We start from the raw sequence: 18,747 nt of genomic DNA on the forward strand, positions 1-18,747 counted from the left end.
TCAATCCACACAGACTGTCAAAATCATCAGCCTTTGCAGCTGAGCGCCAGCGGTGAAAATTAGAGGTCAAATCACGAACAAAATCTACATTGGTTTGTTTCTCACCTTTAACCCAATTCCGAAATTTCTGCCGATAGGCTTCGGGAACTAATTCATATGCTTTCAAAACAGCTGATTTCACCGCAACATAGGTCAAACCCTCCTCAGCACATATGGCTGAATAACCCTCCTGCGCTCTCCCAGTGAGAACACACTGAAGCAATAGAACACGGTCTGCATCTGGCCACTGTCTAGCCTCAGCAACCCATTCAAAAAGTTTAAAGAATGTGTCAGGATCTCGCTCATTAAATTTGGGTACTAAATGTAAACAAGCAGCAATGTCAGCACCCCCCAAACCTATATCAGTAGCAGAAGTTGAAAACACACCTGAAGAAAGTTTACCATCATGAATTAAATGCAACTTGGATTGCTCCAATTTCATTCTCTCAGTAGTTTGACGAAGTCTTTCTAATTCAAGTGCCTCTTGTCGCCGTAATTTGTCCTGTTCAAACTGTAAAGTTAACAATTCTTTCTGTTGCTCAAATGTTAAACCAGCTATGTGTGTAGCTGCTGCTAAAGACTCTGAACTAGGCCTCACACACACCCTTTTCACTTCTCTGCAACACCCCTTGATCAAGTAAAGATGACAAAATTACATTCCGAAGCTCATCTTTACGCAATTTCTCTGCAACAGTAATACCAAAATGGTTGGCAATAGCAACCAACTCATCTTTTTTACAGGCCTTCAGGAACGCCACCGAAGGCGCATCAAAAAACCCAGACAAAGAAGCCATACTTACAAATTAACCACACAAAAATCACAGTGTTCACGGTCAGATATGCAAGAAGGGCAAACAATAACCCCCCAGAGAATTTCCCCCTATCTGCCTAACCAAGACTGACAAAAACTCAACCCTAGACTTCATGTGGTTCTGCAGTGGGTGTATTAAGCAATTAAACCAGTGGGACTGCAAAGCAACCTGCATGCAGGCCACCCCACAAACCCCCACAGATATGCCCCCGAGATAGCTGACCGAAGCCAACTAACACTAACTGCTCCCCACAGCACTACAAAAACAACAAACTGACAACCTAAAGAGGATGTGTCCTACAGCCTCACGGAGAAATCTCTGTTGTGCATATCAAAAACAGTGACACTTACCTTTTGTATGGAACACAAAAACCCAGCACTGGACCAAAAACAAACACTGTTGGAGAACAAAATGGTGCATCCCCTACAAGCCAGCAACACATCAGAGCAAGAACAAAGACCAACTCAGCTGGACCAGTTCACCTAATCAGTGTGAGAGTGAGGCTAACACACACACACACACACACACCTACACAGGCACAAAACAATCTAAATGTTTAGACGAGCCTCCGTGTTATGACCTGGCTCAGAGGCCCCAACAGAAAAGGGGAACACACCATAATGAAGTTTAACACGAGTATTTTATTAAATCAAAATAAGCCAAATTAGACCAAATTAAACCAAATTAGGGAAAAGCAAACTAAAGTATTTTACAGAATGTAAATGAGCCATCAGTAATGTCAGTAGTGTAAGTGTGCATGAGTGGACGTGTGTTGAAAAGTACAAAACAACATAACCAACCCAAAAGCTGACCAGTACCTGTGAGGGCAGAGAGCGCAGCAGCAGCCAGCCCCAAATGAGAGAGCTACAGGCAGACTATCTGAAGGCAGAACTCTGGGCGCCACAGGTGTTCCTAATCTGCGCATTAGGTGCCTGTTAAGATACAAAAGCTGGAGACATGCACAGCTCCCCCAAGAGGACCCCAGGGGCCGTAACAACTAGTCAGACCCTGAGGATTTCAATTGCAGCTCACTAATGCTAATGCTAATGCTAAAATCAGATACTGTGTGTGTAAAGGTAAAGATACAACGCACAGACCGGGTTTACCCTCCACTCTGTGTTGTGTGTCATTGTGTGTGTGTGTGTTGTGTGTCATTATGTGTGTTGTTGTGTTCCAGAGTGTGTGAGGTGCGTTCTGTGGATGGAACCTCCATCACCTCCTTCATGGTCCATGAGTGTGAAGGCTCCAGTCGGATCGGTTCCCGTCCTCGTCGGTACCTGTTCAGCGGTCACAGTAACGGGAGCATCCAGATGTGGGACCTGACCACGGCCATGGAGATAGCAGGGAAGGTGGACATCAGAGGTATGCTCACACACACACACACACACACACACACACACAATAACGGACTGACATGTGCCTCTCTGATTGGCTGTTGGGCAGCGCTGGGTGGGCCCACTGAAGAGGAACTCCTGGAACTGTTGGACCAGTGTGACCTGGCTCTGACCAGAACCCCGGACAGTACACCCAGAACCTCCACCAGCAGGTACACACAAATACACACTAATACACACAATACACACACCCAGAACCTCCACCAGCAGGTACACACTAATATACACAATACACACCCCCAGGGGTTGGGTTAGGGTTAAAGGTCAGGCTTTAACCCATGGTTGTGGATTCTGGTGGGTCAGAGTTCAGGGGTCAGGGGTCAGTGCTCCAGGTCCAGGTGCAGTAGATCCTCAGCCTCTCCTTGTCTTTGTCTCTTCCTGTCCGTCAGTCTTCACTCTCAGGTGAGTGACAGCCTCAGGTCAGAGCGTCTCTACTCTGCCGGTGGACGAGGAGGCGGAGCTTCAGGATCCAACATGTCTCTGTGCGGCAGTCTCCCACGGCAGGCTCCACCCCCAGTCCCCCACACCAAACCCACCCGGGACCCCGCAGCCGGGCTCAGCCCTGGTCCCAGTCACAGTCATGGTCCCAGTCCTGGTTCTGGTTCTGGTCCTGGTCCTGGTTCCGGTCCCGGTCCTGGCTCCGCCTCCAGCTCCAGTCAGAGCTCCAGTCCCCGCCCACCCCGAGGTTTGGACCGTGAATGGGCGTGTCCCGTTCGCAGAGGCAGCTTCGTCGAGCGGTGTCAGGAGCTCGCCAAAGGGTCTGAGGTGGGGGCGGGGTCGGAGGGTGTGAGGCGGAGCTTAGCGGTGTGTAGCGAATTAGAGGCCAGGTTCGGGCTGCGGACGCCGCCTGCCTTCTCTGCGCTGCGCTGCCCCGGGACGCCCCCGTCACTGTCTTCAACACCTTCGTCCTCTTCGTCTTCATCGCACCGCAGGGCCACACCCACCTCCCCAACCACCCCCAGTCCACCCCACCCTCAGATGGCGGCCTCACCTCGCCGAGCTGCCGCCGCCGCCGCCACCACCGATGCCCCATCATCCCCTCAGAGTCCAGAGAGCCCCGCCTCTGGACCGCCCACCAGCCCCAAACCACACATGAACGAGACCAGTTTCTGATTGGCCGACGCATGGAGCACGTGCAGAGAGTGACATGTGACAGACTGGCCTGTTGTCATGGTTACAGCATAATATGGGATGTTTGTGGGTCCAGTTCATAAACTTCAAAGGAAACATTTCACTTTTATTTTCTTTTTTCTCCATGAACTGAATGTTCAGTTCAAACGACGTCTGATTGATATTTAATGATCACCTTTGTGTGTGTGTGTGTGTGTGTGTGTGTGTGTGTGTGTGGGGGGGGGGGGGGGGGGGGGGCTGGATTAAACCCGTTCATTTCCAGTTCCCTCCGTCTGCACAGAGCTCCACTGAACTGAGGGCTTCTTTAACGGTAGCTGTACTTTTTCCCACGGCCAGTAAATGCAGCATCAGGAAACACTCAGATCATTTCTGTGTTTTTTACTGAATACTGAAGGAAACGTGGTTTATTCAGGAAAAAAAGAGTGAAAATGTTAGTGTTAGAGTGACCGTGTCCATCAGTGTTTAGTGTCAAAGTTACTGTTTTCTTGTTTCTGTCTCATGTTTCTGTTCTAACCAAACTTTTTCTACAAATGTTTAACAGAACTGATCATTTTTACTTCTTTCTACTACTTTGTATCAGTATTTGTATGAAAATAGATACTAAAAAACTGACTTTTATTTGTGTTTAATCCAAAACAAAAACCTCTTTTGTAACATTTCCCAGAACTCTTTGTAAATCCTCCAGATTCTAGAGTCATATTTACTGTCACATGTGTTAAAAGGTGCAGGACTTCCTGGTAAAAAGCCGGTGCTGCTCCTTGAATGTTCCTGTCAGGTTGTGTTGGAGGTTCTAGAGCACAGGTGTCAAACTCATGTTCGTTCAGTTCCACATTCAGTCTAATATGATCTAAAGTGGGCCGAACCAGTCAAATAATAATAGGATAAGAGCTGGTAAATAATGTCAACACCAAAGTTTTCTCTGTTTTTGAGTGAAAAAAGTAAAATTCTGTAATGAAAATGTTGACATCTACGAACTGTACTTGAACATAACATGAACAAATCTGAACAACTTGAAAATTCTGAAAAAAAATAATTGTAATTTTAGCAATATTACGCCTTAGTTTATCATTTATACATGTGCATTATAACTTACAGATCACAGTGGATCTACAAATACGCCAAGCATTTGATAATAGGCAGAATACTGGTGAAATTCTACAGACGTCTCTTAAGAAATTTCAAATTCTTCATATTTGTTCAGGTTATTCACATTTTTTGTAAAAGGATAGTCTGTAAATATAAACATTTTAGTGTAATTTTACGTTTTTTTACACTTAAAAAAAGAAAAAAAAAAGTGTTTTTCATTATTTATAGGTTGTTATGATTATATTTTACTGGTTCTGACCCACTTCAGATTGAATTGACCTAAAATGATTTTCACATCATTGATCGTTAATATCTTTATTATAATTTTTGCATTTCACAAATTCATCCCAGGGGCCGGACTGGACCCTTTTGGCGGGCCGCATGTTTGACACCTGTGTTCTACAGGGAACCTTTGGAACCAGGGGCGGTTCTGGGTCCACTCGTCTCTTCTTTGGTTTGGATAGATGGACAGCTGTGATGCGTGGTTGTCATGACGACAGAAGGTGTTTGTGTAAAGCAGGTCTGTCCAACTCCAGTTAGTTCAGGTTCCACATCCTCCCAGTATGAACTGAACTGGGCCCCAACAGAATCAGAATAACAGAAGAACATATGAATAATGTCAACGTTTAAACTTGGTTTTAGTTTAAAACAAAGAAGTAAAATTACACGATGAAAATGTTTACATCTACAAACAGTGCTTAAAAAATTGTGAAAAACATGAACTGTGAAAAAGCTAAAATTTTCTAAAATAAGTGCAATTTTATCAAGTGGTTCCAGGCACAACAAGCCCCGCCCCTTACACAACAAGCCCCGCCCCTCACATGTATTGTATCTTATTCTGTCATGGATCCAGCTGATGACATCATGTCTGTGTGTGCTGATGTCATATCTATTACCTCTATATATGTGACAAGTTTGAAGGAAATTGAATTTCACCCATTCGAAGTAAATGCAAGAAAAGAAAGATTTAAAAAATTCATAAAAAATTTGAACTTTGAGCTACTTTTCTCAAAATATAATCACATCTATTCTGCATCACTACCAATCTATAAACCCAGTTTGGTCTGAATTCAACTCATAGTTTTGCTGCGACAGACGTGTGATATTTCACCCATTATAATTAAATAATGGGGAAAAAAGATTTTAAAAGTTCATAAAAAATGTGAACTTTGACCTACTTTTCCCAAAATCAGTTCGATTCTGGGTCAGTGGTAATCTATAAACCCAATTAAGTCTGAATTCAACCAGTAGTTTTGCTGCTGAAGTGTAAACAAACAAACTGAACCAAAAACAGTACCCCTCTCCTCTCCTTCAGGGGGCGGGGCCTTAATATTCTTCCTCCGTTGATCGTTTCCACATGTTCATTCTAAGAACACATCACAGGGGATCTACAAATACACACTCAAATGACACTTCTATTAATACATTAAAGATTATTTGCATTTTTAGTGAAAAGATCGTTTGTAAATATAAAAATTGTTCATGTAATTTTGGTTTTTTTTTCCACTAAATCAAATAGAAGCCGTTGGAGCTGTTTTTATTTCCAGGTTCTTCTGGTGGTATTGGACTGGTCCGACCCACTGGACCTCAGTTTGGTCTGAATGTGGAACTTGAACTAAAACGATCATTCATGTCTTCAGTTTAATTTTAGTATTTTTCAAATTCCTCCCAGGGGCCACACTGGACCCTTTTGCGGCCCGGTTTGGGTCCGTGGACCGTGTGTTTGACACCCCTGGTCAAAAGTGAGCAGGTTTTCTTTGTACTGTTGTGATTGAGACGTTCTTTGGGTTCTTTTAGTTCCATCTGCATCTGTCCTACGGTCAGTGAACGCATCGTTCATCTGTTTGTTAAATGGTTGTAAATTCAGGATAAATGATCATCTGTGGATGAAGCACATGTTCTACATGTGAAGTGTGAATGTTTTCTGAATTATGTCGCTCAAGTTGTTTATATCAGAACTTTCTAATTTAACAGCTTTTCTATCAGTATTTGTATGAAAAAATAAAATAGTTCATTCTAATTCTCTTTTTATTGTTTTATTCACAGCTGAAACGGTAAAAGAAACGGTGTTTATTGTCACAAAGTTGTCCAACACGGTAAAGATCATTATTATTATTATTTTTTTAATTATTGTTTAAATTTAATTATCATTAATGTATTTTTATTATTTTTAAACATTATTATTATTATTATTTAGATTTAATTATTATTAATGTATTTTTCATTATTATTTTTTAAACTATTATTATTATTTTTAAACATTATTATTATTATTATTATTACTATTATTATTATTATTCTGTTTAGTTTGATCATATGTTCAATCACTCAGTCTTTCAGTGTTTTCATGTTTTTAAATAAAGATCAGTGATTTTGCTTTAATATTTGAAAATCCACTCCAGATAAATCTACATGTTTTTGTTTTTGTGTTTGTCTTTTTTGTTGTTTCATGTTGTTTTCATCTGTTCCGTGTCGTTCATTTCCTGTCTGTGTTTCTCTGACTTATGCAACAGTCGCTTTAGTTTCAGGATGTTTTTAATCAGTGTTCAGAAAAAAAAAAAAGACTCAGTTCGGTTTGGTTTTAAGTTTTGTTATTTTTTTTAATTCCAAAGCGTAGTTTAACTCTGCTTCAACTAGAGTCTGTACAGAAGTTTGTCCTTCAACTGTCAAAAAGCAGCTGAATTAACACCAACGAACAAACTGAACTGAACATATGCAACGACATTCACTTCAATAACAGGCAAAAGCGTCCAACTGTGGGCTCCGCCTCCGCTGCTGTTGTCATGGTAACCAGCTCATCGTTATGGTAAACAAACACACTCTCAAACCAGGATCATTTGTACAAAAATAGACATTTTACAAAAACTCGTCGCAGCTCAGTGATGTCGTTAAAGATGAAAATTATGACCAAACTTGTTCAAATGTGCTGAGATTCACAAATATAACATTAAAAAACAACAAATACACAATGGATCGGAACCGCAAAGCAAAACAAATGTGACTTTTGGCCCAATCTGTGTTTGGACTGATGACGTTTACACAAATGTCCACAGACGTTCTGCCTCCACACCAGCAGGAGGCGCTAGCTGTCCATGTACGACATCAGCTCCGACAAATGGACCCGCTTTAAATGCAGTTTCACGAATTATCATATAATGACGAATTAGGGCCACGTAAGAAAAACATAAAAACATTTTAAGACGAGAATAAAGTCATAAAATATCAAGATAAAACCTCTAATTTTATAAAAATAAAGTTGAACACAAAAAGAGTCATAATTTTATGAGAATAAAGTCATAACATTTTGAGAATAACGTAATTTAAAAACAAGTGGGATTTATTTATTTATTTATTTTTACCAGAATACAGTCGTACCCACTGGTCTGATAATGTAGAACTGGAGACATTCTGTGAGGTTCGACTTTCATTTGGGGTTTACGCACAAAGGCCAAATACTGAGACTATTAGCCCCGCCCACCAAATACTGAGACTATTAGCCCCGCCCACCAAATACTGAGACTATTAGCTCCGCCCACCAAATACTGAGACTATTAGCCCCACCCACCAAATACTGAGACTATTAGCCCCGCCCACCAAATACTGAGACTATTAGCCCCGCCCACCAAATACTGAGACTATTAGCTCCGCCCACCATCAACACATTAGCATTAGTCGTCCGCTCCAACAGAAGTGAACGCTGATGCTTCGTTCGTTGCGTTCGCTGTAACTGGAAACTGTCATTAACAAATATTAAGGCTTAAGATTTATAAATGAGGACTATTTATCGCAATATTGAGAATTTATTTTAAAAATATTATGACTTATATCATATAATATATAGATATATATATATATCATATATATATCATAAAAGTACGACATTATTTTTGTTACATTCTGAATTTTTTTTAAAACTACGACTTTATTCTCATAAAATTACAGTTTTTTTCTTGATATTTTATGACTTTATTCTTGTAGTGACGTGTTTTTATTTTCTTATGTGGCTCTTATTCTGTTCGTGGTTCCGGTTCTGGTTCTGTTTGTGGTTCTGGTCATGGTTCCGGTTGTGGTCCTGGTTCTGCTTCAGGCCTTGGCGTCCATCATCTCCAGCAGTAGTTTGTGCAGGGGGAAGTGGCGCTGGCGGTGCAGCCTCAGCAGCGTCTGGACGCTGCGCTCGGCCGTCTGTCGGAGCAGGGGGAGGCTCATGAGCAGACGGCCCGCTCGGTGATGCTCTCTGCGGGACGCCTCGTACTCCAGCAGGGCCTCGTGGAGCCCGTCCTGGAACCTCTGCACCGAGTCCGGACAGTCCACCGGGTTAGCATCTGACGGAACAGAGACAGAGGACGTGAGGACGTGAGGACAGTCTGCAGGGATTTGGACCAACATACCCCCTATACCCCATATATATAACATACCCCCTATACCCCATATATATAACATACCCCCTATACCCCATATATATAACATACCCCCTATACCCCATATATATAACATACCCCCTATACCCCATATATATAACAAACCCCCTATACCCCATATATATAACATACCCCATATACCCCATATATATAACATACCCCCTATACCCCATATATATAACATACCCCCTATACCCCATATATATAACATACCTCATATACCCCATATATATAACATACCCCCTATACCCCATATATATAACATACCCCCTATACCCCATATATATAACATACCCCCTATACCCCATATATATAACAAACCCCCTATACCCCATATATATAACAAACCCCCTATACCCCATATATATAACAAACCCCCTATACCCCATATATATAACATACCCCATATACCCCATATATATAAAACATACCCCCTATACCCCATATATATAACATACCTCATATACCCCATATATATAACATACCCCCTATACCCCATATATATAACATACCTCATATACCCCATATATATAACATACCCCCTATACCCCATATATATAACATACCCCCTATACCCCATATATATAACATACCCCCTATACCCCATATATATAACATACCTCATATACCCCATATATATAACATACCCCCTATACCCCATATATATAACATACCCCCTATACCCCATATATATAACATACCCCTATACCCCATATATATAACATACCTCATATACCCCATATATATAACATACCCCCTATACCCCATATATATAACATACCTCATATACCCCATATATATAACATACCCCCTATACCCCATATATATAACATACCTCATATACCCCATATATATACATACCCCCTATACCCCATATATATAACATACCTCATATACCCCATATATATAACATACCCCCTATACCCCATATATATAACATACCTCATATACCCCATATATAACATACCCCCTATACCCCATATATATAACATACCTCATATACCCCATATATATAACATACCCCATATACCCCATATATATAACATACCTCATATACCCCATATATATAACATACCCCCTATACCCCATATATATAACATACCCCCTATACCCCATATATATAACATACCCCCTATACCCCATATATATAACATACCCCCTATACCCCATATATATAACATACCCCCTATACCCCATATATATAACATACCCCCTATACCCCATATATATAACATACCCCCTATACCCCATATATATAACATACCTCATATACCCCATATATATAACATACCCCCTATACCCCATATATATAACATACCTCATATACCCCATATATATAACATACCCCCTGTACCCCATATATATAACATACCCCATATACCCCATATATATAACATACCCCCTGTACCCCATATATATAACATACCTCATATACCCCATATATATAACATACCCCCTATACCCCATATATATAACATACCCCCTATACCCCATATATATAACATACCCCCTGTACCCCATATATATAACATACCCCCTATACCCCATATATATAACATACCCCATATACCCATGTAACCAGGTTAGTTGAGAATCAGTTCTTAACTAACCTGGTTGAATAAAGGTAAAAAAAAAACAAACAAACAAAAAGCATATCCCATATAAATGAAATATAGTGTGTGTGTGTGTGTGTGTGTGTGTGTGTGTGTGTGTGTGTGTGTGTGTGTGTGTGGGGGGGGGGGGGGGGGGGGGGGTTAGAACATATGATAACCGTGGCCTTGCCTGTGCTGAATAAGGTCAGAGTCAGTGTGTGAGTGGTCCCAGACAGTTTATAGATCCACTAGTCTGTCCATCAATACACTTTATTGATCTGAGGCTCAGACAGTGGGAGTCGGAGCAGAAGGACCGGCCGGCGTCCCATCATGCACTGCTTCAACTGGACTGTATTCACATGTTATTGATCAGCTGTGTGTCCACTCCAATGTGTCTGATCTGGTACATGTTCTGCTGTTGTCGACTCCATTAAAACCTGGACCTGGACCTGGAACTGGACATAGACCTGGACCTGGACCTGGACCTGGAACTGGACATAGACCTGGACCTAGACCTGGACCTGGACCAGGACCAGGACCAGGACCAGGACCAGGACCAGGACCAGGACCATCACCCTCTTCCTCAGTTCTCAGCCCTGATCAATATCAACAACCACTGAAGGATCAATAAGTTCAGAGCCTGCCTTCACTGTACTCCAGCTGTTGTGTGTGTGTGTTTTGTGTTTTTTGTGTGTGTTTGTGTGTGTATTTGTGTGTGTGGTTTTGTGTGTATTTGTGTGTGTGTGTGTGTGTATTTGTGTGTTTGTGTATTTGTGTGTATTTGTGTGTGTGTTTGTGTGTTTTTTGTGTGTGTATTTGTGTGTGTATTTGTGTGTGTGTTTGTGTGTTTTTTGTGTGTGTGTGTGTATTTGCGTGTATTGGTGTGTATTTGTGTGTGTATGTTTGTGTGTTTATTGTGTGTGTTTGTGTGTGTATTTGTGTATGTGTGTGTGTGTTTGTGTGTGTATTTGTGTATTTGTGTGTGTGTTTGTATGTTTATTGTGTGTGTATTTGTGTGTATTTGTGTGTGTGTTTGTGTGTTAATTGTGTGTGTATTTGTGTGTTTGTGTATTTGTGTGTATTTGTGTGTTTGTGTATTTGTGTGTGTGTTTGTGTGTATTTGTGTGTGTAATTGTGTGTTTGTGTATTTGTGTGTTTGTGTGTGTATTTGTGTGTTTGTGTGTATTTGTGTATTTGTGTGTGTGTTTGTGTGTGCATTTGTGCGTTTGTGTGTGTATTTGTGTGTACCAGAGTTGGCCAGTGCCACGGCCTTCAGCGTCACCGCCTCCTCGGGGCTCAGGTTCATGGCTCGATACCTGGAGGTCAGGTGACGCACGGCCTCGTACATGTCGGCCAATCCCGTGGCTCGACACCGCCCCTCATCCAGACGAAGGTTCCCCGCAAACACCAGGTCATCCCCCGACATCTGAGAGCGCCAGGCCACGCCCACCAACAACGCCTCCATCCAACCACTCTGCAGCAGTGACATCTGGTCGACCAATGAGAGCGCAGAGAACCCTGAGGGGTGAACACATAGACCCGCCTTTATTACAGTGTTAGAACGGACACACATTAGATGATGATGATGATGATGATGATGATGATGATGTATGGAAGGAAATCTGTCTCATCAGATTTTAAATTATAAAAAGCCATTGAATTTCTAGCACTGATTTTTTTTTGCACTGAAATGAAGTATCTCAATTTTTTGTCTCTGAATTCAACTATGTTCATAAATTTAGAATTTAAAAACATTCAGACGCAAAAAATTCAGACACACATCTGGGACACCAAGGAGAAACAATCGATTCTATCTGAAGTCGAACCGACAGCCAGCCAATCGAGTCATGTTAGGTTGGTCATGTGACGCCGATGCAGGAAGACGGTCAGCGCAGATGTGTGATCTGAAGGTTTTTGCATCTGAATGTTTTTTATTCTAAATTTCTGAACATAGTTGAATTCAGAGACAAGAAATTCAGTGCTAGAAATTCAGGAGCTTTTATAATTCAAAACCTGATGAGACAGATTTACTTCCATCATGATGATCAGTGGTTGATGGATGATGTGGTTCTGCCTCCATGTTAGACCTGGACTGACCTGGGATCTGTTTGGCCCAGCTGATCAGAACCAGGAGCTCCCGGTTCAGGAGGTCACACAGGGTCAGCAGCGTCCGCAGGCTGATGTCACAGGTCGAATCGTCCTGATTGGCCGCCAGGGGGGCGGGCTCAGTAAGCAGCAAATGAGAGATCACCTTGTTTCCTAAACGACAGGAGCAGATTTAACAAGTAGAGACTTTAATGAATACGAATAAATAATAAGTAATTATCGCATTAAATGTCAGACCAGTATTTGTTTAAGTTTAAAGGCTGAGACGTCGTAAAAGACAAGGAACGAAACTGTTGTTTAAGAAGTCAAGATGGAAACATCGCATAAGATTCGATTAACCAAGAAGAAAAATGTGAAAGACGTAAGACAAAAACATTCTGAAAGATACAACGAGGAACAAACATCACAAGAGCTGAAAGACAAACGTCTGAGTCCAACCTGAGGTCTAGGAAACAAATGCCCCAAATAAAGGTTTGAGAAGATCTAACTCTGAATATGAAATTCAATTGTGATAAATATTATTATGGCTGTGTAGTCATTCCATACTATGATTGATTATTATTGTTATTATTATTATTATTATTATTATTATTATTATAAGGTGTTGTTGGTGTGTGTGTGTGAACTCACTGTTGGCGACAGGTTGTAAATATGCACATTTGTTGTGTAAAGTCAACACTGACTCCGCCCTCCTCTTGTACTTCTGTCGTCCTCCTCTCACGCGGTCCATGCGAACACCTGTGACCAAAACACGCCTTTAAAACAGCTGCAAAGGCTGATGGGAGGTGCTTAGTGTGAGTGGGGCGTGGCTTTGGCGTACCCTCCCTCATCATGCCGGCCTGCAGACACTTCTGGAAGCGACAGGCCTGGCAGGCTTTCCGCCGCCGTTTGGTGATTTCACACTCATTCATGACGGGACAGCTGTACTCAATGTTCCCTGGAGAAGGGGGAGATATAGAGAGGGTCGGAACCACAGTTATAAATATATATATATATATATAAACACAGACAATTCAAAGATTTTTTTACATTCACATCTAATCCTGTTACTTAAAGAAGATGTGAAAAGTCAATAAAGAAATAAATTCACCTTGAACTTTTACTGTTTCACTGGAAGAAAATGACAATTATTTAGATTTTTCCCTCATTTGAACTCATTTGAATTCATTTGAACTCATTTGAAGTCATTTGAACTCATTTGAACTCATTTGAACTCATTTGAACTCATTTGAACTCATTTGAACTCATTTGAATCCATGCTACTTGTTTAGCTTTGATTTGATTTCAGTTTTCTTTTGTTTTCTTTACAGTGATGCTGCTCCTAGTTTGAATTAGAAGAACATGGTTAAACAGACAGTTTTTAATCCTTCCTACATGAACTCTGAACAGCTGATAAGGACGCTGAACTGTTCACACACCAATCAATCATGTGTATTGATCAGCTGTGCTTATTAATTAGCCCCTCCCCCTCCTCACCTTGTATGGTCCTCTTAAAAAACGCCTTGCAGGCTTCGCAGGACGCCACGCCGTAATGAAAACCTGAGGCGAAGTCCCCACAGACCAGACAGAGGCGTTTAGGACCCCCAGGACCCAGGGGGGTCAGGTAGTCCCCCCTGAGGATGGAGTCCACCTGCACAGGTACAGGAAGACCACCATAATGAAGGTTAAGGAGTCCACCTGGACTGGGACAAGACCTACTGCACATAGTCCACCTGGACTAGGACAAGACCTACTGCACATAGTCCACCTGGACTAGGACAAGACCTACTGCACATAGTCCACCTGGACTAGGACAAGACCTACTGCACATAGTCCACCTGGACTAGGACAAGACCTACTGCACATAGTCCACCTGGACTAGGACAAGACCTACTGCACATAGTCCACCTGGGTCAGGGTTAATGTTAGGGTTAGGGCTAAGGCTAGGGTTAGAGTTAGGGTCTGGGTTAGGGTCTGGGTTTAGGGTCTGGGTTAGGGTCTGGGTTTAGGGTCTGGGTTAGGGTCTGGGTTAGGGTCTGGGTTTAGGGTCTGGGTTAGGGTCTGGGTTTAGGGTCTGGGTTAGGGTCTGGGTTAGGGTCTGGGTTTAGGGTCTGGGTTAGGGTCTGGGTTTAGGGTCTGGGTCTGACATAAAAACGTACCTGAGCTGAAAACGACGTCTCCTGTGACACAGAAAAGCACAGAGTGGTGTTTCCACCGACGCTTCCGCCGCTGGAACTAGATCCTGTTGGAGAGTCGGGCTCTGGAGCTCCACAGAGGAGGCTGTAGGAGGAGGAGGAGGAGGCGGGGCTGGGCAGGAGGAAGGCAGAGTGGGAGGGGCTTAAAATGGGCATGGCCTCCAAGGTGAAGGAGGGGCTTAGAGGAACAGACTGGAGGAAAGAAGACGGAGAATGAGCTTCATCAGCAGCAGAGGAAGAGGAGGAGGAGGAGGAAGAGGAGAGAGAGGAGGAGTCCAGGAGGCTGAGGAGGAAAAAGGAGGGCAGAGTCATGAGCCATCAGTTTAGTTTGGTGTAGTTTGGTTTAGTTTAGTTTAGTTTAGTTTAGTTTGGTTTGGTTTAGTTTAGTTTAGTTTAGTTTAGTTTAGTTTAGTTTAGTTTAGTTTAGTTTAGTTTAGTTTAGTTTAGTTTAGTTTAGTTTAGTTTGGTTTGGTTTGGTTTGGTTTGGTTTGGTTTAGTTTGGTTTAGTTTAGTTTAGTTTAGTTTTTGGTTTTTGTGTCATTTTTACATCAGTTTGTCTTTTTTCCTCCAGCACCTTTTGGCCATAAACCCCAGACTTACACTAACATTCTACAGTTATTCCAAATATGTCATTTGGATATTAATGTTTGTGTGTCTGATCCTCTTGAACAGGACATGTGACCGCCGGAGACATGATGTCCATATATTTATGTCCACAGAGTTTAGAAACAACAATATTTCCTTAAAAAGTTTAACAGTAGATTTTTCTTCCTCAGTGTGAAAATCAGAGTCATGGATAAAAAAAATAATTAATTGATGTTGATATAAATTCAGTCCAAACCATCTGTGAGTCATTTTAGAAACACAGATAATAACTGAACCCAAACGAACCAGTGCACTGACATCTATCCCATAATATAAACTCTACTCTGACATTAGTCCTTCTTGTTTTGGATCCCAGAGCTGTTAGAACACAAACACCTGGATTCAGTGGAAACACAGACTGATGGACACAGAGTTTAGAGAACACAGAGCTCCTCTGCCTTTTATTAGCATTAGTATTGTGTTAGTATTTAGTATTTTTTTTTGTATTAGTATTTTATTAGTATTGGTATTTTTTTATTGTATTCATATTTTTATCGTCGTACTTTTATGTACTACGGTAGTTCTGGTCTGAAACCCTTAAAGCACAGATTTACAACTTTGCAACAAATATCAATAAACATAAATAAAAACGTGCATTATTCGTTGAAATGTAAAAAAAATACAAAAAAAAAACACCCAGTGAAATAAAATAAAGCATAAAATATATAAAACCAGGTGGAATTTGGAGTTTTTGTTGAGAAACAACAATCACTGTTGTTTATCCGTCTGTTTCTATAAACATAAACGAGTATTTCTAAACACAGAAAAATATTATTGAACTGATCTAGTGGATAAATTACCAATATTCATTTATATTGATCCTCAATAATCACTCCTCTAATAATAATAGCATAAAATCATGAACACATTTTACTGAGTGAACGTATGAGTTCATGTGCGTTGTATTTTGCATATGCTCAAGAGTTCAGCCATAGCTGTTCTATAAAGGTTCTCTATAATATATAAAGGTTCTATATAATAGGTTCTATAAAGGTTCTATATAAGTACAGGATAGATGTGGACTATAGTAAACAGTAGCAGATCTGATAACGGTCGTTAAACTGTGTTGTTCATGTTTCTGTTGAACACCACATGATCAGGAATGCAGAAGTTAACAGTGGAAGACGGAGACGTTTTATTTATTTAGTAAAAACTTAGATTCACCATCTGGTTTTTACTTCATAAACATTAATTTAGATTGGATTAGATTAGATTATTTTAGATTCAATTATATGAAATTATTTTAGATTACATTAGATCCTTTTAGATTACATTATGTGTGTGTGTGTGTGTGTGTGTGTGTGTGTGTGTGTGTATTAGATTTAGAATAGTTTAGATTAGGTAAGATTATTTTAGAATGAATTAGGTTGGATTAGATTATTTTAAAATAATTTATATTAGATTAGATTAGATTAGACTAGATTAGACTAGACTAGATTAGATTAGATTGGATTAGAATATTTTGGATTACATAGAATTTATTGATCCTTTGGGCAGAGCCCTCAGGAAAATGAGGTTCCAAAAGTAACACGAACACTAAAAATACAAACAAGAAAATAACAAAACAAGAACTATTAAAAAAAAAAAAGGGAGGGAGGGAGGGAAAAAAATACAACAGCACATTGGAAAGAACTAGTAGAAACAACAATATAATAATACTAATAATAATAATAATAGTTTGTTATCTTTCTAATATTGGGGTTTGTTTGTTTTCAGTCCTTTCTCCTATTTTACTTGAATGTGAGTAATGACGTCTGGGTGAAGTTATGTTTTTATCGTATTCTGTGTTTTTTAGTGGTTTTTGTTTGTTTTTTGTGTGTTTTAGTTTTTGCTTGTTTGTGTTTTAGTTTTGTGTGTTTTGTTTGTTTGTATGTGTTTTCATGTTTGTTTGTTTGTGAGTGTTTTAGCGTTTGTGTTTTAGCATTTGTTTGTTTGTTTGATTGTTTGTTTGTGTATGTGTGTGTTTTAGTGTTTTTTTGTTTGGTTGTTAGTTTGGGTTTTTGTGTGTTTTAGTGTTTGTTTGTTTGTTAGTTAGTTTGTTAGTTAGTTTGTGTGTGTGTGTGTGTGTGTATGGGTGTGTTTTGTTTGTTTGTTTGTGTTTTAGTGGGTTGTTTTGTGTGTGTTTGTTTGTGTGTGTTTTAGTGGTTTTTTTTGTTTGTTTATTTTTGTGTGTTTTAGTGTTTTTTGTTTGTTTGTTTGTTTGTTTGTGTGTGTGTGTGTGTTAGTGTTTTTGTGTGTGTGTTTGTTTGTGTGTGTTTTAGTGTTTTTTTTTTTTGTTTGTGTCCGTTTTAGTGTTTTTTGTTTGTGTGTGTTTTAGTGTTTTTTGTGTGTTTGTGTGTGTTTTAGTGGGGTTTGTGTGTGTGTGTGTTTGTGTGTGTTTTAGTGTTTGTTTGTTTGTTTGTGTGTGTGTGTGTGTGTGTGTGTGTGTGTTTTAGTGGGGTTTTTTGTGTGTGTGTTTGTGTGTGTTTTAGTGTTTGTTTGTGTGTGTGTGTGTGTGTGTGTGTGTGTGTGTGTTTTAGTGTTTTTTTTGTGTGTGTGTGTGTTTTAGTGTGTGAGTCTCACCGGTGTGAACTGATGAGGCCATAGTCATCTGTCAGCTCCATTCTGATCCAGGATCAGTGTCAATAAACTCCGAAACAACAACAAATAAGCAAAAACAACACAAAAACAGAAACAACCTCAGCTCCTCCACAAACAGCAAAACAAAAGAAAGAAAAGAAAAAAGAAAAACAAGAACTGAAGGACACAGACAAAGTTTCCGGTGCTACTTCAGGGTCCAGTGAAAGAGTGGGAAAAATAAAGCACAGCTCCCCTGGAGATGACCTTTGACCTTTGTGTCCTGCAGAGTGAATGTATGTGGAGGTCTGTGCAGCCGCATTTATCACATATGAGGAGGGCAGAGTGTGGGCGGGGCCAGAGGGCTGAGCCAATCAGAGGCCAGAGGATTGCCTGGGTTTCCTTGTATCATCTCTATTGATTTGGACAGTGACAGATGTAGGCCACGCTGAAGAGCTGCTCATCCTCCTGCAGCTTTAATTCACATCCACGCCCACTCACTGGGGTCCACCAGACCTCCAGCCTCCCACCAAACAAACAAACAAACAAACAAACAAACAAACAAACAAACACACTTCTGTTTATCTGACCTATGTCACCTGAACACATCCCAGTACTATATATAGTAGTGTAATAATAATAATAATAATAATAATAATAATAATAATAATAATAATAATTTGGAAAAAGCGTCTGCCAAATGCATAAACATAATAATAATAATGACAAAATACCAGTACTTTCGAATGACTCAAATACTGTGGAAAAGATGACCAATAAATACATAAATAAAT

The 18,747-nt window shown here is 40.4% G+C and overlaps 2 protein-coding genes and 1 long non-coding RNA gene across 3 annotated transcripts in view; 1 reads left to right on the forward strand and 2 right to left on the reverse strand.

Moving 5' to 3' along the window:
* Nucleotides 1–3,518, forward strand: part of shkbp1 (SH3KBP1 binding protein 1) — an 18,695-nt gene extending 15,177 nt beyond the window's left edge. Inside the window, 3 exon segments of the mRNA XM_030152944.1 lie at nucleotides 2,029–2,213; nucleotides 2,295–2,397; nucleotides 2,635–3,518. Coding sequence (XP_030008804.1) covers nucleotides 2,029–2,213; nucleotides 2,295–2,397; nucleotides 2,635–3,358 — 1,012 coding nt within the window. The 3' untranslated portion in view covers nucleotides 3,359–3,518.
* LOC115432118 (uncharacterized) overlaps nucleotides 1–18,474 on the reverse strand; it is a 24,614-nt gene extending 6,140 nt beyond the window's left edge. Inside the window, exons 1-2 of the long non-coding RNA XR_003937168.1 lie at nucleotides 18,145–18,474; nucleotides 1,112–1,123 (exon numbers count right to left, since the gene is read on the reverse strand). This is a non-coding gene — a long non-coding RNA (uncharacterized LOC115432118). The remainder of the gene's footprint in view (nucleotides 1–1,111; nucleotides 1,124–18,144) is intronic.
* esrrd (estrogen-related receptor delta) lies at nucleotides 8,491–18,151 on the reverse strand. The gene is made up of 8 exons (XM_030152940.1): nucleotides 17,960–18,151; nucleotides 14,717–15,035; nucleotides 14,055–14,208; nucleotides 13,399–13,515; nucleotides 13,209–13,316; nucleotides 12,570–12,731; nucleotides 11,721–11,990; nucleotides 8,491–8,784 (listed from the first exon to the last, which is right to left on the reverse strand). The coding sequence occupies exons 1-8, from the start codon at nucleotides 17,998–18,000 to the stop codon at nucleotides 8,546–8,548; spliced, it is 1,410 nt and encodes a 469-aa protein (XP_030008800.1). The 5' UTR covers nucleotides 18,001–18,151; the 3' UTR covers nucleotides 8,491–8,545.
* Nucleotides 18,475–18,747: the final 273 nt, after the last annotated feature.

Source organism: Sphaeramia orbicularis, chromosome 13, assembly GCF_902148855.1.
Source record: "Sphaeramia orbicularis chromosome 13, fSphaOr1.1, whole genome shotgun sequence".
NCBI lineage: Eukaryota > Metazoa > Chordata > Actinopteri > Kurtiformes > Apogonidae > Sphaeramia > Sphaeramia orbicularis.